The 25,759-nt window shown below is 36.0% G+C and overlaps 2 protein-coding genes and 1 long non-coding RNA gene across 3 annotated transcripts in view; 1 reads left to right on the plus strand and 2 right to left on the minus strand.

The window, feature by feature from the left end:
* Positions 1-338: 338 nt before the first annotated feature.
* Positions 339-22,751, plus strand: LOC100366631 (coiled-coil domain-containing protein 12-like). Its single transcript, XM_002740622.4, has 6 exons — positions 339-600; positions 17,237-17,307; positions 17,829-17,908; positions 20,479-20,575; positions 21,408-21,484; positions 22,087-22,751. The coding sequence occupies exons 1-6, from the start codon at positions 511-513 to the stop codon at positions 22,179-22,181; spliced, it is 510 nt and encodes a 169-aa protein (XP_002740668.2). The 5' UTR covers positions 339-510; the 3' UTR covers positions 22,182-22,751.
* On the minus strand, positions 11,856-12,637 carry LOC146729841 (uncharacterized). Its single transcript, XR_014928000.1, has 2 exons — positions 12,495-12,637; positions 11,856-12,167 (listed from the first exon to the last, which is right to left on the minus strand). It is a non-coding gene; the product is annotated as an uncharacterized LOC146729841 (long non-coding RNA).
* LOC102802172 (cyclic nucleotide-binding domain-containing protein 2-like) overlaps positions 22,673-25,759 on the minus strand; it is a 31,351-nt gene continuing 28,264 nt past the window's right edge. The window contains exon 12 of the mRNA XM_085495112.1: positions 22,673-25,551. Coding sequence (XP_085351238.1) covers positions 25,283-25,551 — 269 coding nt within the window. The 3' untranslated portion in view covers positions 22,673-25,282. The remainder of the gene's footprint in view (positions 25,552-25,759) is intronic.

The raw sequence follows: 25,759 nt of genomic DNA on the forward strand, positions 1-25,759 counted from the left end.
TTGGTTTATTTTTGGCGCCATTCTTACGCCCACGTAGCTTGATTGGACAAAACTAATGGACCAGTTCACTCCGTTGAATAGGTATAGAATAGGAGGGAATTTGTGAGAAAGTTTTCACAACCATTCATCGATATAAAATTTAAATATTCAAACCTTTTTATGATAATTATAATTTTAATTGTTATAATATACGCTTAAGATACACAGCGAGAATTATAGAACAACTTAACCAAACAAAAACTAAAGAAGCGTGCAATGTTTTTCCGATGAAAGAATGGGATAATCCAAAGCTCAAAGGTTGAAGGTGAATTTTGATATATTTCTGTCGTACGAAATGACGAAATGGTGGTGTTAGTTTGGGGAGGTTGTTTTTTGCTATAATTAAGAAATGCTTTATTAAAGAAAGCCGGGGTTGTATTTGTTTCTATATATCATTTTTTTTAATCTGGCCCTGTCCCTCCCCATTGACAAACAGAATTACCCGAGATGCAGTGCTGTAGGTAAAACAAAATGGCCGGAGTGGGTTCTTTACAAGAGGAAGCATTGAAGAGAAAAGAGCGTTTGAAGGCTTTACGGAGGAAACACCAAGGGGAAATAGAGGTACGTCACATAAACTACTGCATCTACCACGTCCTGGTTGATTCTATTTCCTTGTACTTCCTCGCAACCATTGTAGTTGTGTTGTTTTTGTTATTAAAATAGTATGTATCCAACATTGCCTGGCCAGTCTGTTGTTGAGAGACTCTCGCCACAGGGAGCCCAGGAACTATAATCAACTGTAATACGCAGTCTCTATGAACGGGGGCGGGGGGCATCGGCTGGTATCTAGTGTAAGAAATAGACAAGGGATGAAGGCTCCAGCCAGCTCACATTTTTTAAACTCGAAAAAACAGACGAAAAGAATGAAAAATAAAATATAAAAAAAATACCAGGTTGAAGAATATTAGTTGCTTCTTCAAATTTCGCCAATGTCTATTTCTTACACTAGATACCAGCCGATAACCCCCCCCCCCCGCTCATAGAGACTGCGTATTACAGTTGATTATAGTTCGTGGGCTCCCTGTGCTCTCGCCTGGCAGAAAAATGTTCGGTAAGACTTTCTCATGTCCCCCACTTCTGATCCTAATTTTAACCCGACCGTCACCCTCTATTGCCCCCTCAAATTAATTGTACATGTCCCTCTTGAGAACACTCGCAGTTATCTAAGAGGGGCATATACAACTGAATAAGGGGGGAGGGGCGGGAGGGTGAGAGTGAATACAAGATAGGTTGCCAGTTACGAATTGGGCCAGCTGGAAAAGTGGCCAGTTACAAAGTGGTCCAGTTACTATTTTAAGGATGTGGTAGACTTTCGTGGTGATTTTTTTTTCATTTTTACCTTGCCCGTACCATCAAAGATGGAAGGGAAAGGTATATTAAGGGAAACATTTTGTCCGGTGTTGTTGTCGTTGTTGTTGTTGTCGTCGTCGTCGCCGTCGTTAATAATTGTTATTGTGTGCATAATAACTTTACTAATTCTATTCCAAACTTTATCAAACTTGATCACCTTATTCATCAGTATAAAGTCTTCCCTGAGTTTGAACAACAGATGTCCTGTATCAAAATATCATGCAAAAATTGAGAAAATCTGATAAAATATTTTGACTGTTTCTACTTGACTGATCACTGGTGATACACATCAAAGGTCACTGATCTCAGTGGAAATGTGCATTGTTGTATGTGTTCAATGAAGCAAATAATTTATCTTGTAATAATATCCTTAGTAATGTATCTCAGAATCGCATACTGGGTTTCAAATCCAACTCATGGAGAGATTGCACAGTCTGATACACATTTGCAAACCTTCCAATAAAATCTTTACAGAAAACAAGAAAATCAATATAAGCACTCCTATGAACTGGGTGCCAAACTTTAATCAAGATCTGAAGCTAATAGAAAATCTGTTTAGTTCGAAGTTATCAAATCAAAAACAATACATAAAAAATACATAAAAAAGCAAAACATTTCATCCACATTTTAAAAAGAAAGTTGTTCTAAAATATATGTATTCTGTATTTGACAAACAGTTCATTCGACAAATGAAAACACACAGGAATATGTTTCAGCTATTAAAACAGAATGATAGTGTTTTTATAATACTGGTTTAAAAATGCACTTCAAAGATTGCAGAGTTTGAAGATGTAGATTCTCAGGAGGCAACAGTACTGTTGACTTCTCCCTCCACTGGACACCAACTAACTATTTAAGTTGATTTGCATACAAAGCAGAGCTTGTAACATGATAGCTATTCATAAAGGGTGTTTTTTTTTACTTTTCATATAATACAGTAGTCACACAATGAGGCAGTTCATATTTGTCTCAGTGAATCATTAATTTTTGACAGACACCTGTACAAAATACTTGGACAAAAGCCAGCTAAGATTTTCTGTTATCTTGCATGTTTTATCAATCTATTCACGTCTAAATGCAGCACTTTTTTTTGCGATGAGGCATTTGTTTTAATAATAAAATATCTGAATTACTTTGAATAAAGCTAGAAATTATGTCCCTTAAAATAATTAAACAAATAAGGCACCAATGTTTTTGTAAGATATTTACATCTTTAAAGGACATTCGGTAGACTGATTCCCCACTGTTGGTTCAACCTCAAAACTTGTTTGTATTCAAAATTAATAATGACAATGCATATTTATATTGAAACAAACTATGATAAAGGGAATTATATTATATAACAAAGGGCAAGGTCACCAGAGTTCAACTATGTTTTTTTCTTTTATTAAACGGTGACTTACATGTGTATACCTATACGACCTTGTTTTTTTTTATTAAATCACATTTTTATTTCAAGAAGAAACAGCTTTTTAAAAAATAATTTACAAGTAACGAAAATCCCGGGAATGTGCACTTCGGCTAAGCCCCTCTGAGCCAAAACAATAACGTTTGTAGCTTAATCCCGCAAATAAATAACGCATGTCAAATGACCGGATTCACTCACTCATCGCATTGCATCGCTTCTCTCTACTATATATTACTGTTCATTTATTTTGTATTGACCAATTTTATTTTGAAAAATGGCACGGGAAACCTGAAAGTTTCTGAATAGCAGAAAGCATATTTTTTACCAGGGTTCTCCCCAGCAGACAGAGAGTGTTGGACGATATGAATATTCATGAGCTCATTAATATGCATGAACTCGTTAATATTTAAAATGGCCACAGGGAATGAGTATTTCTTTCAACAGGAGTCAAAATACTAGCGAGAAGACAAGTCATATGTAATGATATTTATTATACAGTATGGAAGATTACAACACAACACAGGATAAATAATACACAAACAAATCATCTTTGAAGACATGATGCATAACAAATTGAAGGCACAAAATAATTACTACAGTTACAATATGAAATATTTTTTTAAATTAATGTTGTTTTATGAATTCAGCCAAAATAAAATATTGTTTCAAAAAAAGTACATCTATAACTTAGTTTCTGTATTTTTGTTTTGAGAAAAATCAATAGCTACTGGAAATTTAATGTTTGTATTTTTTGTTTTAAAAAAAATGTTGTAGCCAAACGAAAATATTAAAGTGTGAAAAAATTCGTAATATTTTGTAATAAAGGCAGTCAAATTGGTTTGTTGAAATCTACACGCTTACTACTTCAACGATATGCGTCTATTTTTCATCTCCACTCATCTCTTCACGGCACTTGAATAGTTGTATGTGTCCACAGATGGACCGTGTTCACAGATGAACCGTCAACACCAATTCTAATTAAACTGTCAAGACTGTCGTGACCCAGGCGATTTTGTGGAATTGTTTTTACCAATTTTAATTGGGAAAAAGTTCTCTCAGAGCTGGCGGTATGGCATAGCAGAATGCGATATATCTTGGCAAGACGATCTTTGGAAATCCGAATTACAGCGATGGTGTTGTACATAAGACATCGACGACGGCGCTAGGTTTCAGATCTGGTAGGTGTAAAATGGTGTCCTTTAAATAACTTCATTCACGCGTCTGCTGTAATGTCAGGCTGCTCCTCGCGTTGGAGAAAATGACGAGACAGTTCTCTCACATCGGCGTTGCCATATGTAGTCTAGCTATCTTGGTGTAAACTATCGGGGTTGAATATACTAAAATGTCAGAGGATACCGCTATCTTTGTCTAGGAATCGTTGTTCGATGTTTGCGATCAATGTACTTCCTTCGGACACTGTTCTTGAAAAATTGCATCATTGGCACGTGTTTTCACTGTGATATCAGATTGTTGCAATCTGTTGATCAAGTCGGGTAACTGCTGCAGGTTTTTGCTGGCGTTGTGCTTCATGTTGGATATTATAGTAATTGTAGAACGGAACAATGGTTTCATACTACTATATTCAAACTTGCTGGCTTGAAATGCCTTAGAAAGCCTGCGCACGTGTGGCAAGAGGTCGCACATTAGCAACATTGTAGCAATGAAGCGCCAGGACAACATAAGATTTTAGAGTTCAACTTCTTTTGCATCACTGCATTCCTCTCCTTCACAGTCAAGACTCATCAACACGGAAGCAAAAATATTCTTCAATCTGGTTACTGACAGATCGTCACTGAGCCAGCGTGTAGATGATGGTTGAAATAATTTTAGTTCTTGCTCTTGTAGCGTAGTCTGAATAGCACTGAGTCCCGCAGATCGAACAGCACTGGTGTCAAAATAGTCATATAATTGACGTAAAATCAACACGAATTTCTTTACGTACGGTACTGTATTTGCGGCTTGTGATGATGCTAGTTGCAAACGGTGCACACAACTGTGAATTCCGATTGCAGTAGTAGCTATTTTCTGCAATGGTTTTACAACACCAGATTGCTTGCTGGTCATAACAGCAGCGCCGTCTGTTCCCACGCCAACCAATTTCTCGAAATCGAGCTCATTTTTCCGGAAATACGTTGTCACGTGCCTGGTGATGTTTTCTGCGTTAAATGTTACAGTATTAATGTCGTCAGCGTCTGGTTTCAGTGGCTCGACCATCTTCAAAAATTTTACACATAAATGTCCAGTTGAGTACCTACAGTTTAATGTTAATTGTTTGCCGACACTCACATCGGTGATCTCGTCAGCATAATTGAATAAAACTCTGACTGCTTCAGCTCGTTGATTGTTTTGTCTTTTAGCATTGATGATAAAATAATTATCATTTCGTGCATGGATCTCTCGCTGCAATATGCGACACTCTTACTGACGAGTAAACAGGGATCTCGCTAGCCCAACGTGAGTGCAGGTCGGTCATAAATATTAATGACCTATATGAATATTAACTATCAATGAATATTAATGAGTTCGATCGCAATTAAGACATTATGTTTCACAATTTAGAAGCGTTTGAATTTAAAAATTAAATATATTCGAAATGCGAATGCTGCAGACTAAAAAACAGAAACAAATAAATTATTGTTGCAATATTAATGTCTATTGTAAAAAAGTTAAATAAAACGCATTTGAAACGTTTCAGCCAGGAATATCACGATCTTATTTACTCCACATTCTCTTTCAAAAAATCGAACTTACTTCACGATGTTATACACCTCTTACTCAGTCATGATGCCAAGCAAAAAAAATTTTACTTCGTTTTTTGATATGAAGTAAAAGTAAACTTTGACTTAGTTTTATCGGGAGTGGTTATTTTTTGATCGCTTGATCGCTTCGGTAAAAAACACAGCCCGTCATGATGTTTGTGATGTATTAGTTGACCGACATGTGTCTTTTGACCCGATGGGTTAATAATTCCATTAACTAATCAGAGTACCGCATGGTAAAGTTTTCCGAATGGTAGTGATCATAAAAATTACATTGCGGAAGTGAAGTGATGTTGTAGCACGATGTGTTAACATCGATTTCAGTTAAAAACTACATGATGATTTTCGAAAGAAGTGATTAGCAATTTTTAAAAGGTAAAATAGGTCTTGAAAGAAGAGTTTTTACATGAATCCGGATGATAACTGTTCAAATGTATTTTACCAAATCACGCAATAAACACATTGATTTTTTTCTTGAGTAGCATAAACTGTCAGATCGTGAACTCTGCTTTGACCATGTTATATCGAGATGAAATTGATTTTAAAAGAATTGTAGCTTTCAATCTACAGACTATGTCTATCGCAGAAAGTATTTACTTTCAAACAAATAGGTGCTAATTTCACAAAATTGACTAGCCGCTACGTATTGTCGACGAGGTCTATTGTTTACAAATTATAATCCATGACTGGCAGGATGCGTGTCGATCGGTACATAATTATAATAACAATCGAACAATAGTCCTGGTCGGAACCATTTTCATGGTGGTCACTAACTTTGAGTGCCGGTCAGGCCCGACCAGTGTGGTGAGATTCCTGTGTGTAAATCTGCTTTCACGGACATTCCAAGTTGAGATAATAAATTCAGCACTGGTTCAAAGTTTGTTGAATGCGGTATACGACGCTTGGCAAGATAATACATAACTTTAAACGCAGAGGTGATGGCATCTTCTTTCACTTTGGTTTGAATAACTTCGCCGTTGTTTTGGCTGGTAGCGGATGTCATCTCACGTTTCACGGCGTTTTGTGGGCTGATGCCTGCTGGAGGTCCTTTATGCTACTCAGACGAATTCATTTACATGCAGTTACATTCCATGTATCACGATCAAATGGGTGCATGTTGAATTTTTGACACAATTGGCATCCCTTCACCACCATAACGACAGTAAAGCCACGGCTCGTGCCCTCGTGCTCGACCGGTTTTAAATAATTGGTGTTAGATATGTGACGTGTTTTTAGAGTCAAAATTAAGGTGCATTTTTGGACGGTCGAATTTTTCAGAATAGAAATCAGCAAATGAAAAAATGGGGATGATAGACAGTGTGCTTCATTAGTTTTTAAAAAATGCAATGTCCGTCAATTGACGTAAACTTCCTCATGTTTCACGGTAAAAGCAAAGGTCGTGGCCGAGTTGTAACTCAAAATCTAAACAAAGTCATCAATCAGTGAGTATTATGACAAGCAAAACAAAACATCAAGACGCGGAGAAGAGGTCAGCACAAAACTAATAGGTCAAAAGACAAAGCTGTCTCGCACTACCTAGAAAAACTTGCGAATGTTCGAAGTACAGGTACCCATTGGACAAAAGATGCATGGAAGTTTAGCAAACTATCTCCCCGACCCAGTGCAATGTATCCGGTTAGAATCAAAGCTCACGTGTCCCTTATTTGAGGGACCAAATTCTGCCGTAAATTCGCCCTTGGATTAAAAAATAAAATGGGATTTAAGAAAATAAAATGGGACTTTTAAGGTGTATTTTGGCATCATTTTTCGGACATTTCAATCAATCCTGTCGGCTAAAATAGAGTCTAAGTTTTACCGTAGTCATTGACGTTTGTCTATTCAAGAGTACACGTGTATGATTTTTATCGTGACTAGCGTGAGCGGGTAAGCTTCCTTTCGAGAATGAGCTGTTATCACTGTGAACAATGTTAAATTATTCTTCAGATGACCAGTTTATTTTTTAAAAACAACTAATTTTTTTATTTAAAAAAAATCATGCCGTTTTCGCATCAAAATCCAAGCCAAAATATCGTACTACAACATCAATCTCTTCCGCATTGCGTTCAATAACATTAACATATTTAAATAAGCTATGGTAATTTGAACACGTTTGCATCATCCAGCTTTTTGATTGGTTAATTAGCGATTTGACCTATTTGACCTAAGAAAACATGGCGGATATCCTACAGCATCAAACGTTTATACGAGACCGGAATCATTCGCTTACGATGAAACTAAGTTGACTTTTATTTGTATTTCATAACCATTCAACAAATTTATTTTGTGTACATTATTATAATCAATACTGAGTACAGTAATAATCAACAATTCAGAAACGCAGCATCCCGAGATTTTTGTGTTCGTTTTTATTTGAAACTTCGTTTATTTAGAATATATTTTCGTTACCAATAAAATAAAAATCTCTCAGTCAATCAGAAACCCGGATTCATGCCTTCGAGGAAGGTCCCGTTTGAACGCTCACATCGTTTTTTTTTTTTCGTTTTGGGGAAAACTAAAACTGGTCGCAATTTTCGAATAAGAATGAGTCGGCAATTTTTAGTAGAGTCGAAAATTTGGAGGTAAATAAAACACCGAAAACCCGGCAAATAAATAGGCGGTCGAATTTTTAGAGGGGTCGAAATGTTGGAGTTTTCACGGTACTAATTATTCCATTTCAATGAAACTTAGTACAAAGATGCTCTAGGACAATGTACAAACCTAATTAGTTTGGGGTAAAAATCTGTTCATATTAATTCCCTAATAAGCATAATAATTCATAATTTTTTGGTTCTAATCACATTTCAATTAAACTTGTAGACATAGATTTTCTGTTACATTGCGCAGACCTCATTAGTTTTACACTCAAATCTGGTCATATTAATTTTCTGATTTGCATAATTAGTTTTCAGCTAAGTAATTTCGAATTATATTTAATGTGTCTCCAATACTCTCAGCACATGGGAGTTCTTTCTAAGCTTTCTTTGATCTTCATTTTCTTTGCTGGGTTTCTTACGTTTGCTGAATGTAATGAACTTGAGCATATTGGAGCATATTCTCTCTGGCTGGACAATCATAAAATGATGCAGTTCACCACGATTGCTGTGTTTTTATCCACTCATTTTCAATAGATTTGACTTGATTGACAGGAAAATTCAATTGTTGCAAGTATGTCATTTTATCGGCTTCACGGATAAAATAAAAAGATCGTTTATCATGTCATTGAAAGCGGGGACACTTGTTTTCTTGTAAACTTGACATCGGGCCTCCACTCAGACCGGGCAACTTCAATGCGTTACCGTCGTGCTATGGTTTCACGCTTAATAATGTCGATTGCCACTGGGCCTCTTACGTCGCCAACTCGTTGAGTTGAGTTTCACGCCTATTGTTTTTTTAATTAGTGACACAACTCAAGCTTTGATTATCCGCCCCTCTCAAACATTCTTTTGTCTTCCAGCGCTTTCGTTGTGTCATGGACAAAAACAATAGTGCCAGACGGCAGCCATGTGTGCCGGTCGCTAATTCTGAGTGCCGGACGGCCCCATCCATTGTGAGGAGAACCCTGTTTTACTACCAAACACTGTCCCTCTACGAAACAAAGTATGACGAGTCGAGTGAAAACCCAAGTTTTGCCCAATGAAAGTCTACTACATTTTACTTTCTTAATAAGCATTGAAACCACTCTACACACTTTCTAATAACTTTGAATGTATCCTTTGGTATGAGTTGTAAATAGTATTATTCGGAAATAGTAGTTTTGCCAATGTTTTGAGGGATCGATGCGACGGCATCTACGTGACTTGATTTGTCGAGCGTTAATTCCGAGGGTTTGCGTTGCTATTTACCCCGCTATTTCCATACAATTCGAAACACATGTTTACCATAAATCAAACCAACGTGTTTTGTTTGATGAGTTTTATTTCAAGAAGTGGTTTACGGGTAGGCCTATGCACAAATTTGTTCACTGAGTTTGATCTACAAATATGTAATTTTTATCTGTTTTCAACATATAACCCCCCCCCCCTTCACATGGCCCCACGGTAAGTCATAGACCCCAATAAGTCACGATTTTTGTTTTGATTCAGAGAGCCGTAATTTAGCGACAGTTCACTGTGTTGCAATACAACAAAATAAAATTAAAAAATTGCAACATGCCATTTTATCCCATGTAATAATCTATTTTTTCTTTTATTCACAATTCGTATTTATCATGTACCGGTAATTGGTGTTACAAGTGCTTATTATAAAAGACTAGTAGTCTAACATGCCATTATATTCCACGTAATAATATATTTTTTCTATTATTCACAATTCAATTTATCACATAATTGGTGTTACAAGTGCTTATTATAAAAGACTAGTAGTCTAACATGCCACTATATTCCACGTAATAATATATTTTTTCTATTATTCACAATCCAATTTATCACATAATTGGTGTTACAAGCGTTTATTAAAAGACGTATTATAAAGTACCATAGATACCCTACTTTAGGCGTCCTTTTTGCAACATTTCAATTCTCCATGGCCGCCAAAATTAGAATACATTTAGCACAATTTGTTGCAAGTGGCGCCTATTCAAGGGTCATAGGGTCAAACAAGTATGATTTTTTTTATTTGCACCTTTTTGGTTTGTGGAATGTGGGGCATCAAGAATATATACCTTCTGGTTGAGTGTTAATTGGAACAGGAATTCTTTTAGAAGGATTGTCAACAAAATGGAACAAGACATATACTGATGAAGAACCAGGTGATTTATTCATGTAAATGTAAACTTTATATACAAAATAAACAAGCAGTGATCAACACATTTTTTTGTACTTGACATGAAAATTTATTATTACAGTTTTCAATACAACTGTCAGGTTAGTGATTTAAAAAAAAAAGTATATTATCAAAATTTTATGAAAAATTAAAACAAAATAGTGTGCATGATATCACGGTAAAATAATTAAGAAAAATTCCCGGAGTTCAAACATCGTCCACATTAGGCGGTGGAGTGCCTGGATTATCTTCTGTAGGACGTTTGGCAAAATAATTTGTAATAGAATTCATTGTCGAGTGGCGTTGTGCATCACGATGCGAGAAAGAGTGATTCATCAACTATATTGGTCCTATATTTATACCATAAAAACAAAAGTGTTTATCACAGGTACGTGCCAGACTCGAGAAACGATGTCAAGAAACCACCCCGGCAGCGGTTATCAGTGTCAGACTTGGTAAACGAGTATCCGATGGCCAGCTTTCGGGACTGTATGCCTAGCACGAGAGGCGAGAGATAATTCATACTCAATTATTTGAAAGTAACTGGCCTCATCGTTCAGTCGAGAGTTACGATTAATCCGGGATAAATGTATTTTAAACAATCTTGTTTTTAATCGTACAACCGAGATTTGTTTTGCCAACTGTACCAAAAATTGTGCTCAAACACTCCGCAATATGTTGCAATAGAAGTGCGTGAAAGCGGCGTTTTGATTGGATGTTAATGTGACCTCCTGTCAAACGATGCACAAACTAACACATTAAGGCGGTCCTTTCTCACGCGATGAATTCGTGAGACTGAGAGGTAAAAAAAAGCAAAAATATATAGTGGTCTGTAATCGTTTTTTAGAATGAGAACTATCTGTTTTCCACATTTAATGTCAACAACATTACATTTAGAAAGAATTTACAGCATGCGCAAAATATTTACATACACCTAACTTCCGCACCCGGTAGGTAATTACCGAGGGACTTAGCAACATCCCCAGACACTTTCCTAGACACTCCAGTGACCGCTGCAGACGCACTAAAATTACATACTCGCTCACGCGACAGTTAATCAAAACACCAGACGCGGTATGCCTTTGATGCTTTGTAGGTACAAAAATCATTGCTGTGTAACACTTGGAAGAAATATAATACGAACATAAAACTGGGAATGAATATTAACAAGAAATGATAAATGTAAATTCCTTTGATTGGTACTTCATTGAAATGGCATTGTTTTGTCTCGTGCGTTTTTCTTTTGCATCCAGACGCCATAAGCTCCTTTGGTGTACTGCGTTCACTAAATTTTCTTGTTTTAATTAGCCATGACGTCGTTTAGTTAGAAGCTATCAGACTTTTAGATAAGTCGCTTTGCATCATACCAACTATGGCAGTACATGTACATCGGAGATCGAACAAAATACGATACCGGTATATGACTGTGCAGTGTTCTCCCCAGAAAAATGTATCAGAGTGGCGGCTAATTTGCATATAATTTACATATCATTAGCATTTGTCTGAAGATAAAGAAAACAATAATGACAGGCTTGCATGGATGAAAATGTGTCTTTATTTTTTAACAAATTTATGTAGAAGATTAAATGAATCTGCTGCTGTGTGATTTCTATGTAATGTTGATTTTTCGGACTTTCATGGAAGCCCAGTGATCTGCAGCTTTTGAGAACGCCGTGATTTTCTTTGCTTCCCACTTCTATTAAATGACATGGCCTTCTTGCGCATCTCCGAGTGTGCGTGTTTATCGATAGCATATTTCGTAATAGTTATACATGGCATAGAATTCCATACCAAAGAACTATTTCTGGATGTTTTTAAGTTGAATTTTCCACATATGTGTCACAGCATTCCTAAAAGATAAGAAATAGGAGCGAATCAATACTTGTATTTAAAAAATATCGTCACGATGAACACGAAAATAAACAAATTGCCGCCATTTTGAAAAGTCGCTAAACTTAAAAATTGCCACGATAAACTTTACCCAACTATTTCAAAACACAATACTAGTATTAGTTACTTTGATAAATCGTAGCCAACAATTTTTGAACTTCCAGAAAGAAGGTCGTTTCCAAAAAAATGTTTCGACGATCGGCAAAAAATGAAGCCATACAAAAATTTACTAAACTAGGTCAAAACTCGCTTCCAAGTAAAACGCTACAAATAAATACTTTTTTTACCTTTGCCATCGGATGTTTCTCTCAGCCACGTATATTTTGTTGTCCATTGTGCATCAAATCTAGAGTTTATTTTTTTGCACTTTTCGTTGTAACATCATCTTGGACACGTTTAGTACCACTGCCGACAGGGGTACCGGTGACCGCGTTGCTGGTGGGTTTATCGCTCGCAACCAGGGGCCCAGCAGGGCGTTCTACGCGGAACCACAACGTAATATTTCTGCTGTTTGACATCGTTGCTTCTTCCAGCCAAATATGCTACTGAGAAAATACTCGCTATTACCCCAATTAAATAGGGCGAAAGTGTTTATTGTCGAAGTACGAAGCTGTATTAGTCCATTGTCTTTGCGTAATCACTGACATGTTTCCATTCACACCTGATTTGGCTCACAGTACCGGACGCTGATGACGCTGACTAACAGATTCGCACGTGTATTAACAAGCTAAAACAAAGAGTAACAGGAAATGCCACAGAGTAGCGGGCAATCTCTCAGAGTAGCGACATAAATAATGGAGTAGCGGCCCCGCTACGCTAAAACGCTTTGGGGAGAACACTGCTGTGCCCATGTGATCATCGCTCAACCAAAATTGTGAAGTTGTTTTTCGTTTGCATGGATTGGTAATTCACACTTGATGTACTAGGTCTGAAACAAAGAAAGTGCCTTTCTAACAGGAAGTCAAGCTGTCTGGATTTGACCGGGAAATTTAACACATGTTCTTAGCTTAGTCCACTTTACAACTTCGATACATTGTGTACAATTTCAGGTTTGGGTGACTCCTACATAAGAATTCTTTTGTTAGGTTTGACCTTTGGGTGACGCCTAAATTAGAATTCTTTTGTTAGGTTTGACTTTTGGGTGACGCCTAAATTAGAATTCTTTTGTTAGGTTTGACCTTTGGGTGACGCCTAAATTAGAATTCTTTTGTTAGGTTTTACCTTTGGGTGACGCCTAAATTAGAATTCTTTTGTTAGGTTTGACCTTTGGGTGACTCCTAAATTAGAATTCTTTTGTTAGGTTTGACCTTTGGGGGATGCCTAAATTGGAATTCTTTTGTTAGGTTTGACCTTTGGGTGACGCCTAAATTGGAATTCTTTTGTTAGGTTTGACCTTTGGGTGACGCCTAAATTAGAATTCTTTTGTTAGGTTTGACCTTTGGGGACGCCTAAATTGGAATTCTTTTGTTAGGTTTGACCTTTGGGGGACGCCTAAATTGGAATTCTTTTGTTAGGTTTGACCTTTGGGTGACGCCTAAATTAGAATTCTTTTGTTGGGTTTGACCTTTGGGTGATGCCTAAATTGGAATTCTTTTGTTAGGTTTGACCTTTGGGTGACGCCTAAATTAAAATTCTTTTGTTAGGTTTGACCTTTGGGGGACGCCTAAATTAGAATTCTTTTGTTAGGTTTGACCTTTGGGTGACGCATAAATTAGAATTCTTTTGTTAGGTTTGACCTTTGGGGACGCCTAAATTAAAATTCTTTTGTTAGGTTTGACCTTTGGGTGACTCCTAAATTAGAATTCTTTTGTTAGGTTTGACCTTTGGGTGACTCCTAAATTAGAATTCTTTTGTTAGGTTTAACCTTTGGGTGACGCCTAAATTAGAATTCTTTTGTTAGGTTTGACCTTTGGGTGACTCCTAAATTAGAATTCTTTTGTTAGGTTTGACCTTTGGGTGACGCCTAAATTGGAATTCTTTTGTTAGGTTTGACCTTTGGGTGACGCCTAAATTAGAATTCTTTTGTTGGGTTTGACCTTTGGGTGACGCCTAAATTGGAATTCTTTTGTTAGGTTTGACCTTTGGGTAACGCCTAAATTAGAATTCTTTTGTTAGGTTTAACCTTTGGGGGACGCCTAAATTAGAATTCTTTTGTTAGGTTTGACCTTTGGGTGACGCCTAAATTAGAATTCTTTTGTTAGGTTTGACCTTTGGGTGACGCCTAAATTAGAATTCTTTTGTTAGGTTTGACCTTTGGGTGACGCCTAAATTAGAATTCTTTTGTTAGGTTTGACCTTTGGGTGACGCCTAAATTAGAATTCTTTTGTTAGGTTTGACCTTTGGGTGACGCCTAAATTAGAATTCTTTTGTTAGGTTTGACCGTTGGGGGACGCCTAAATTAGAATTCTTTTGTTAGGTTTGACCGTTGGGGGACGCCTAAATTAGAATTCTTTTGTTAGGTTTGACCTTTGGGTGACGCCTAAATTAGAATTCTTTTGTTAGGTTTGACCTTTGGGTGACGCCTAAATTAGAATTCTTTTGTTAGGTTTGACCTTTGGGTGACGCCTAAATTAAAATTCTTTTGTTAGGTTTGACCTTTGGGTGACGCCTAAATTGGAATTCTTTTGTTAGGTTTGACCTTTGGGTGACTCCTAAATTAGAATTCTTTTGTTAGGTTTGACCTTTGGGGGACGCCTAAATTAGAGGGACGCCTAAATTAGAGTACATACGGTACAAGCATGGGCGAAATCTGGAACTCAAATGTCACAATAAAAATATTAAAATAATATTAACAGATATTGGGTGACGCCTAAATTAGAATTCTTTTGTTAGGTTTGACCTTTGGGTGACGCCTAAATTAGAATTCTTTTGTTAGGTTTGACCTTTGGGTGACGCCTAAATTAAAATTCTTTTGTTAGGTTTGACCTTTGGGTGACGCCTAAATTGGAATTCTTTTGTTAGGTTTGACCTTTGGGTGACGCCTAAATTAGAATTCTTTTGTTAGGTTTGACCTTTGGGGGACGCCTAAATTAGAGGGACGCCTAAATTAGAGTACATACGGTACAAGCATGGGCGAAATCTGGAACTCAAATGTCACAATAAAAATATTAAAATAATATTAACAGATATTGTGAGTGATTACAAATTATTTGCAACAATGAATTATGTATTTATACCAAAAAAAGCCATATTTTTAGAATGTAGTAGACTTGGTAGTATTTACGCTAAATTGCGTATGCTGTATGCATCCACATTTGTGATGCATACAAAAAGCAATCGGATGATATGATGAAGACATTGTTGTTGAGCAACTATAAGTATCTACGTACCGCTCAGGCTGGTACACGCAGGTGAATGCCAAACAAATGTGCATTTCATGGTGACGTTGATTAAAAAGACTTGACTAAAAATCGGTAGGTGTTGGTTGCGTCTGTACAAGTTGTTTTTGACATAGTACAACTAAATATTGGTTGATATTCGCCGTGTCTATCGTATTAGGGGGGTAATCAAATAACTGGCCCACTTTTCCTACTGTCCCACTTCACCGACGAATTTGCTGGCTCACCCCGTAACTGGCCCACTTCTCCGGATACTGTTAGAGTTAAACCAAGGGGTGAGGGGTACATTGGAAAGTTTTTCCAAATGTTCTTATTTGAAGGTATTTATGCTGTGTCTGTACTCTTCCACCTAGTTCATCGTCAGCAAACATTCTGAATTATCCTAGAAGTAGTGATATGATATACATTCCAGTAGTTTACCATGTAAAACAACATACAATTTACAAATATACCTGTATTATAATAAGTTCTGCTGTTTTGTCATTGGCACACTCCAGAACACAACCAATTCTGAGGCGTGACGAGGTGATTCACAGTCAATTCGTTCCAATTCACATTTATCCCATTGCCTTTGGTCAGCATTATGGTATTGTGCAGGAAAATGTCGTGGTGGATGTGCAAGATGTTGTCCATTTTGTTTGAGTGTGAAAGTGTGTCAGGTGTGATGTTGAGGTCAAATTCTGCAATAAAAACATGGCGGAAATTCCTTTGCATCAAGTTGTTTGCATTCAATCAAAAATATTCCACAACACAGATAAAGATGGATCTCTTGACTTTTGATTCTGATTCTATCCAAATGATATTGTAATGAAATGCAAGTATTTTCTGTGATCATTTCTGTTTCGGCATTGTAATTTGGAAATCAATGACGATGCAACTCATTTTACAATTTTTCTTCCAAAAGTTTTTCGAGTGATTGTTTAAGTTGAGTAGCCTGGGTGTTGAGTGAAACGAGTATGGTATATACAGTTTATTGCTCGGATCTTGTTGCTGGTTAATACCTAGCAAGTTTTGGTGAGTTGGTACAACAAAAATGTATGTGGACGAATAAACTTGTGAGACAATAGGTGTGATACAAACAATGATATAGTAATATATACAGTATACACTTCTTTTTCAATTTTTTATTTTATCCACATAATCATCATGCAACATAGTATGTATAAAACCAAAATTTGATTGTTTCTCATCATCAGCTCATTAGTGACCCTACTATTGATTTTGTTTGGTCAAGATTATGCTTGATGCCAACTGCCAAAATGGCTGATCAGTCAGACAGAATGCAGCTTTGGCAATAAAAAATGTGGAACCATCATCTGCCAAAATGGATAATCAACCTACTGAAATACAGTTCGACAAAGATGTTACCAATTAATCTAATATGATGTGAAACCTATGGAGCAGATCGAGGTCATTCTTTCACTGTGAATCTGAATCTGGTTGATAATTTTATCATCTGGACAACCTGAAATCCTGGCATGCAACTTGGTTTTAAATTTGAATCACAGCAGAGACTACTAACTTACATATAGGATGTACAAGTGTACTGTATTTAACTTCAATGCAATGGATGTTTTAGTACGTGTATGTGTTCAGTATATACCTGCTATTAAAATCATTATTGAACAAAGTACTATGGTATGTCCATGTAGTGCTTATAGGTAGATGATACGTTTTCCTTTTAATTACAGGAAACAGGTGATTCTGAACCCCCAGAGAAGAAGATTGCTGGAGAGGCAGAGGAAGGCAATAAAGAAATAAGGTACTTTCAATTGAATGGTTCTTCCTTGACCATTTTACGGTAGTGGCCCTCAACTATTTCCTTGCTTTCCAAGGTCTTTTAATTTGACAATTGCCTCACCACTGTACCATGGCAAATACTGTTCAGTGAGTGTGTATTAAAGAAAGTGCAACCTTTTTGGCAATTTGACATTCTGCTATTTCCATTGCCATAAGCTACATCAATTCTTATTTCACTTGGGTACATGTTTTAGAGTCCTGTTCAATTATTATATATATTTAAGCATTGTTTAGTGAGGAGTATGTTTACATAAACTTTGTATGCGATCGAACATGGAGACAAAAGAACCCAATTATCATTGCATTAAATTAGCATCACAGCTTCCCCCCCCCCTTGAATTTTTTTATTTAATTTTAGAAATATTTATTCTTTATTTACATTTTAAGAACAATCCATAAATCTGTGTTCTTGTTGAGTCTGTAAAACTGTACATGTGTGAAATGTGTTCCTACTGACTACCTGCAGCTGTAATCTTGTTCTAGGCAACCAATATTTAAAAATTACAAACCCGAAAATGAGAGTCTAAAGGATGCTGTTGCTGAAAGAGCACAGCCAGAAAAAGGTATGTGTAGTTTTAGTTTGCTGTTATCTCTCAAATAGTCTTGCTCATGTCGCAAAATATTATTATTTTAACAATTTCCAGAAGTTAAACTCTTTTTCTAGACAAGTGCTTTTCCTGATTGTTTGATTTGATTGTTTTCTATCAGAATGATCAAAGCATTTTTTTACAGTGATCGGCTGCGAATGAAGAATGGGAGTTATTTGCTCTAGATTATTCTTCTACATTGTACATGTTACATTTTTCACAGAGGTCCGATTGTCACTACTGGTTTGAAAACCTATCGCACAGCGAGTGTTCAAATTCTGCATAAACAAATAATGTATACATCGCTATGGCTTCCATATCGAACTTGATGCAGTGTGACGACCATGGCACTGACTGCTGAGAACCAAAAATTCAACATTTCTTATGTGTGTAGATGCTTTAATAGAAGCCCCATCCCTTGCGTTACATTGTACCATTTTAATAGAAGCTCCATCTTCTCTGTTGCATTGTACCATATTTAAAAAGGCCCACTAAACCGACCACCCCACCCCACCCGTGGCTTCGGGTAACCTGAATCTCTGGCGCCCCGCCAATGGCCCTCGGCCAAATTGAATGGCATACATCTAAAATATGTTTTTAAAATTCAGTTCCTCACCCCTTTGGCTATTATCGCTGATTTTTTGTCGCCAGAGTGATTTACATTGTCAATTTTGTTTCTCGAGCGTCTCTTATAAATAAGCCATCTAACCGCTGAACTGAATTAATGATATTATTCAAAAATCATAGAAGATTTGGTGAAAATCGCTTGGAAACTCAATGGCGTTTAGACTGGATTTTCAAGGACGCAGGTCATTGACGCTGCAGGTCGACGTCTTCTTCACCATGCTGGGACAGCGCTTCCTATGACGACACAACGGGATGCAGGTTGTTTGGATCGGAATGTTTCTTTTGTTTCGAATTTGTTGCGAGTCTAGAGACATAACAATGTTATACTGGATTTGTCAATAGTACTAGCCCAGAATGGACATCTTGTTCAGCACGTCTTGGATTGTAGCAATGTTCACGCCACTGTACGAAAATACGCACACTCGCGAATTTGACAACATTCACTTGAGCATTTTAGTATGGTGGGGGAATAGAAGCAAATAGATGGAAATACCAGTTACATCACTCATGACGATTGATGATTGGATTGCTGGCCGGGATAGATGTATTTAATGTTCATTTCTATGCTATATGTCTACACTTGCGATTCTCGATTTCGATGTGTAATATCATATCACTGCTGTGGACGGCGACGGCTGACAGATTGTTTTGGTTCTGCGGCTCTCCTGGCATAGGCAACTGATTTTTAGGGGTATTTTTTTAATATTCTGACGTTTACTTTGTCGTATTTTGTATATACCAGTCAGACACTGACAACAAGTAAGTAAATGGGCCTGGACATAGTCAACATGGGACTCTGAAGGCCATGGAGAAAGCGTCATCAAACAACATTAATGAACGAAATGTACATTACAATCTCATGCTTCTGAACAATCCGATATTTATGCTGGGAAAACAAATTATACAAGTATCGTCTACGATATACTGCAATATGGAAATAACATACCTATTTAACAACTGACAATAAAAGACAAAAAAAACTGCCGAGTACACTACACAGTCACTGTAGTCACACCAGTAAAAAAAAAATACAAAATAAATGTCAGTGAACACAATCTTTATAAAAAAATTGCAATTTGCAGCCTCCATGGACAAGTTCACAACCTCTAATATTGCAAAATCGTTAGTTGTGAACTGTACATTAAATCTTATTAGGATTTCCACATAAAATTACGCAGATCGAAAAATAATAATAATAAAAATAATGCTTTTTTGTCAAGGCTATATACTAAATTCTCTTATCCTGGGGGTATTTTTGTGGGTGTACAAGTATGCATGAAAATTATCAAAACTTCAAATGTAATCATAGTACAAATGTAAAGTAAACAAAATTATCGAGTGATTTTGGATTTGTTGGAAAAGTGGCAACAATTTTCGTAAATATTACCGACCACGAAGGACTCCCATCGCGAAATATCTCTATAGTACTGTTGAGTCATGGTAACTTGTCGGTCAATTCACTTACGCATTTTACGTACATTGGCCAGGAGCGTTAAATATATAAAAATATGTGAGAAAAACATGTAAATTAATGTCTTATTGGCCAGGGATCATTTAATTTGGCCGGGGGCCAAAAATTTGGGTTACCCCGTGGCTTTTTGTACTGATTTTAAAGTATCATTCTTTATGTACACATGTTGCACATTTCTGACAGTGGCTATTTGATAGTTTTGGATTTATGAATCTCAATTTTATGTATTTTGATGAATTTTTAATTCAAAATAGCCTCCAAAACTTACTCATTGTTTCCTATGGCAACTAGTTTAGGTATGCCCACTTTTTAATTTGCTCTTCGTCTCACTTGTTGGAACTTTTCACTCAGAAAAATTTCAAGAATTGTTATTACTTTTAAATTTCGGCCATTTTTACTAGCTCGGCACCTTCAATCCTTAATATAAAATCACTGTCTTTACCCTCAGTTGAAGAGCACATTAAAGACCAGTTGGAAGCTGCTAAACCAGAACCAGTGGTGGAAGAAGTTGATCTGATGAATTTAGCTCCAAGGAAACCAGATTGGTAAGGTGGTTTACTAGAGTCTGTCTCTTTATGTGGTTATGTGTAACCATTGTAATTTTTTGGACATTTCTGGACCTTATTTTGTTTAAATCTTTTAGAAAAACAAGTCATAGTAGGAGACTTATTTATGTCAATTGTTTTGTTTTTTTTTGTTCTGGTCACCTTTGACTGGCTGATGGCCATTTTTGTGCCAAAAAAAACAAACTCATTTGAACATGTCATCAACTGTTTCTCAGGGATGCCAGGATCCATTTCATTCAAACTTAGTATTGACATAACTCATGGTGGGTTACTTGATTCACATCATTAATTTTTCAATTTGATTCATAATGTTTCTTGCCGTTTTTCAGATATTCTCCGATTTTATTCAATGTTAATACAAGCATCTGATGTAATGTGTACATATGTGTGTCAATTACTTTTAGTTTGGTCATGTTTTGATTGACTAAAAGCCATTTTCTTTTTAAAAATATAAATAAAACAAAAATGTTCAAACACGCGTCTTGTCAAAGTATGAACATCAAACATGGTGGGTCACTGATGCACATTATTTGGTGTTGTGGTTTGATTCAAGATGGCCTGCTGGCGGCCATGTTGGTTTTAGTTTCATGTGTTTTTAACCATTACTCATATACATATACACTTTGATTGGTTTCTCCCTTTGTTGACATTTGACAGATTCACGTCTCATCTTTTCAAATATTTCATTGAGCATTCCCAACAAATTTAGTTCTGTTAGAGGGCAAACTTACCCTCATGGTTGAGTTCTATAATTCCTGTCTTATTTGACACTTCAGTTACTGCCACTTACTTGTATTTTTCCGTTTTCTAGGGATTTAAAAAGAGATGTTTCCAAAAAGTTAGAAAAATTAGAAAGGCGGACACAGAGGGCTATAGCTGAGCTGATAAGTAAGTTATGATGTTTTGGTTTTCTAGTTGCTAAAAATGTAAGTGCAACCATGGAAGGTAGAAGGACAAGAGAGAAGACGGGTATAAATTATTTGTTTCTTTTGGTTCAAGCCTCTATTTTTCTTTCAACGCATCATCGCTTCATTACTCAACAAAAAAGGTTAGACTCCGATTTTCGGGACTGTAAACACTCGTGAGTGCAACTTACTATGCACATGTGAATACCCGGTATTTGGCAGCAATATACATGCACAGAACGATTGGCAAGGCATGCCACTGGAAACAAAATACTTGATAGTTATTTTCCAGCCCCCAGTAGACTAGTAAAATTGTTGCAGAAATACTTGTTCTGTTTTTAATGATTTAGTGAACACCAAATGCAATTTTTAGGGTTATTTGCACTTTCTTTGGAGTTGTGCTTCTAATACACCAAATACTGTAAAATACTTTATTTTAGCTGGATTTTATTTTCACTGAATCATTCTTTCAGCAAAAATTAATGATTTTACAGTACAGTATTTGCTAATATTCTTGGCGTACAATGTACAAAAAAAATATGTACCTAAGAGTGAAACTTTAAAGTGACTATATTCTACTTTCAGGAGAGAGGTTAGCATCTGGCAAGGAAGATTTAGTGACAGTAGTCAATGTCAGTGCCGCAGCCAATCAGCAATCACTGGACTCAGATGAGGACTAAAAATAATTCTTGAATTCCAAAGGTGTAAATAATCATCTCCCATGTGAGGGGGAAATTAAAACCGAAGGCGCATGAAAGCTGTTTTTACCATTCAACAAGTGTCACCTTGCTGTTACTCTGAACATAATATGCAAGGTCATGGTGTGCAAATTCATGGACTTGTTTTTTAAAGGGCAGTGGTCGTCGCAGCCACATAAGATATTGGTCCCATACTAATATGGGTGAAATGTGTTTAGACAAAATGTCAAACTATTTGAGCAGCCACAATGACTCCCATTCTCTGCACATGTCTGGTTGTCAGATATCATCTTTATTTGTTACTTGTATTTTTTGTAAAATCTGTATTAGAGCTGCATCCATTCTTTTTGAATAATTGAGAACCAAAAATTCTCATAAGAGCTGCATCCCCCTTTGTAACATTTTAATAGAAGCCGCGGTTTCTAATACAGTTTTTACAGTAGTATAACTCAAAGAAGTCGGATGCATTGATATGTATTTATTCTTGTGAAAAGATAACTTTTACTTTTATTTGTACATATTTACAATAAAAAGTACATTCTCACAAAAATAGACACTGTGGTATTTGTGTTCTTATTTATTAGTCAGTTACAAATAAAGCTAGAGCCCCTAATTCTGACCCTTCGTTGCAAAGTTTAACTCGAAGTACCGTATCTGTCATGCAGGATGTGATACTCAACATGGATTGTTATTTCTCTGATTATATCATCTGTTATGGTTTCAAACCATTAAGGTTGCTCAATACACTTTCATGAATGTCTTTGGAATTTTGTAGAATGTAGAATTCTATTTACAGTTTTTTTATATCGTATTGTGTAGTCCGCTATCGTGATTCTCCAGCAAAGGATTATAGGTATAGTGTGACATCATATCCACTGTTGTGAGAAATACTGATGCGAATTAGTTCGAATTTATGGTGTGCATATAATTATATTGATGAAAATGCATAAAAATGACACTTATTTTGTGGTCAACAGGTTATATATATCACCTGTATAACCTACTCTCATTGATAAATTGTGTAAAATATACAAAAAATTGAGCATTTGGCAGAAAAACACGAATATTTTCAGTTCTGTTGCCATGACAACTATTTTACAAGTATGCTACCATGTTGTAAATTTTGAAGTCATTTTCTTACAACAGTGGACATGTCAAACTTTACTCGCAATCCTTTGCTGAAGAATAAAGATGGACAACATAAACTGACGAAAGGTTGAATTTCTGAAAAATGAAAAGTGATACAAAAATGTATAAAAAACTGTAAATTGCATTTTTACTTTGCCCGTAGGTAAAATTTTGTCCAGTGTTGTCGTTGTTGTTGTTGTCGTCGTCGTTAATAATTGTTAGTGTGCATAATAACTTTACTAATTCTATTCCAAACTTTATCAAACTTGGTCACCTTATTCATCAGTATAAAATCTTCCCTGAGTTTGAACAACAGATGTCCTGTATGAAAATATCATGCAAAAATTGAGAAAATCTGATAAAATATTTTGACTGTTTCTACTTGACTGATCACTGGTGATACACATCAAAGGTCACTTATCTCAGTGGAAATATGCATTGTTGTATGTGTTCAATGAAGCAAATGATTTATCTTGTAATAATATCCTTGGTAATGTATCTCAGAATCCCATACTGGGTTTCAAAACCAACTCATGGAGAGATTGCACAGTCTGATACACATTTGCAAACCTACCAATAAAATCTTTACAGAAAACAAGATGTCAGAAAATCAATATAAGCACTCCTATGAACTGGGTGTCTAACTTTGATCAAGATCTGAAGCTAATAGAAAATCTGTTTAGTTCAAAGTTATCAAATCAAAAACAATACATAAAAAATACATTAAAAGCAAAACATTTCATCCACATTTTAAAAAGAAAATTATTCTATAATATATGTATTCTGTATTTGACAAACAGTTCATTCGACAAATGAAAACTCACAGGAATTTGTTTCAGCTATTAGAACAGAATGATAGTTTTTATAATACTAGTTTAAAAACACACTTCAGAGATTGCAGTGTTTGAAGATGTAGTTTCTCAGGAGGCAACAGTACTGTTGACTTCTCCCTCCACTGGACACCAACTATTTAAGTTGATTTGCATACAAAGCAGAGCTTGCAACATGATAGCTATTCATAAAGGGTGTTTTTTTTTTTACTTTTCATATAATACAGTAGTCACACAATGAGGCAGTTCATATTTGTCTCAGTGAATCATTCCTTTTTTGACAGACACCTGTACAAAGTACTTGGACTAAAGCCAGCTAAATTTTTCTGTTATCTTGCATGTTTTATGAATCTATTCGCATCTAAATGCAGCACTTTTTTTTGCAATGAAACATTTGTTTTTATTCTAAAATATCTCAATTACTTTCAATAAAGCTGGAAATTATGTTCCTTAAAATAATTAAACAAATAAGGCACCAATGTTTTTGTAAGATATTTACATCTTTTAAGAACATTCGGTAGACTGATTCCCCACTGTTGGTTCAACCCCAAAACTTGTTTGTATTCAAAATTAATTATGAAACAAACTATGATAAAGGGAATTATATTATATAACAAAGGGCAAGGTCACCAGAGTTCAACTATGCAAAGCAACTTATCATTTAAGACACAAATTTTATGGAGATTTCATGTACAAAGTTCAAAACCTTGAAGTAGACCCAACACTTATTAATAACTTTCTTTCTGGAGGAATTAATTTTAAGTTTAATGTACTTTTTAGCGACATATTGTGGAAAGTCAACAATAATTTGGGGAAAATTGTATCCAAGGAAGTTAGAGTATTTATTACTCAATTGTATAAGTATAGAAAAGAAAGTTTGAATTTAATGTGATTTTTCTTCTTTCCTTTTTCAAATATGTATGATTTGGTTGTTTTCTTTTCTTTGTTTGCCGCTCCAAAGGCTAATAAAATATTATTATTATTTTGTACATTTGCTGAGCTCTTTCATCTGGGAGTATTATGTTGTTAGCCTTGACTTTTCCTTTAAACATTGAAACTGGGTATTCTGGGCTTTTAAAACTCAAAACATCTTGGGCAGTCGTAATGTGTTGGATTACTGTATCACTAGTGCTGATAATAGTTTCTCCATGAACAACTTCCTGTATACGTTGGTTTGGATACTCGTTCTATGACAACAAGTCTTCGTTGACTTCCTTGTGCAACAAAACTATGTTGTGGTGCGACCTGACTGCTGCATTGTGATATTGATGAATCTGGTCGTGATGTTGTTATGTCGCTGTTGTATGGAGAAATAAATCTATGACATGGCTTGTGGCTGATCTGTAATCGTCTTGCATGCGTCCGTGGCCGTGGTCTGTGCAGTGCTGCATTATCTTAGAGAAAGAAAAAAAAAATAATCTTAAGAGAAATACGGTACATTCCCAAACCCTTTTTTTTAAATTTTTTATTGGTCTGTTACTATCTTGACTAACTGAAAAATTCTTGTTGTATTTGCGACATGACCACTTGCACCAAGTGATTCCTGAAAGTGGTGTCCTTTGAGCTAAATATGGTCAGTGGGGAGGGGTTCTTTGACATTAA

The sequence above is a fragment of the Saccoglossus kowalevskii genome, chromosome 21 (genome assembly GCF_978046115.1).
Source record: "Saccoglossus kowalevskii chromosome 21, keSacKowa6.1, whole genome shotgun sequence".
Classification (NCBI taxonomy): Eukaryota; Metazoa; Hemichordata; class Enteropneusta; family Harrimaniidae; genus Saccoglossus; species Saccoglossus kowalevskii.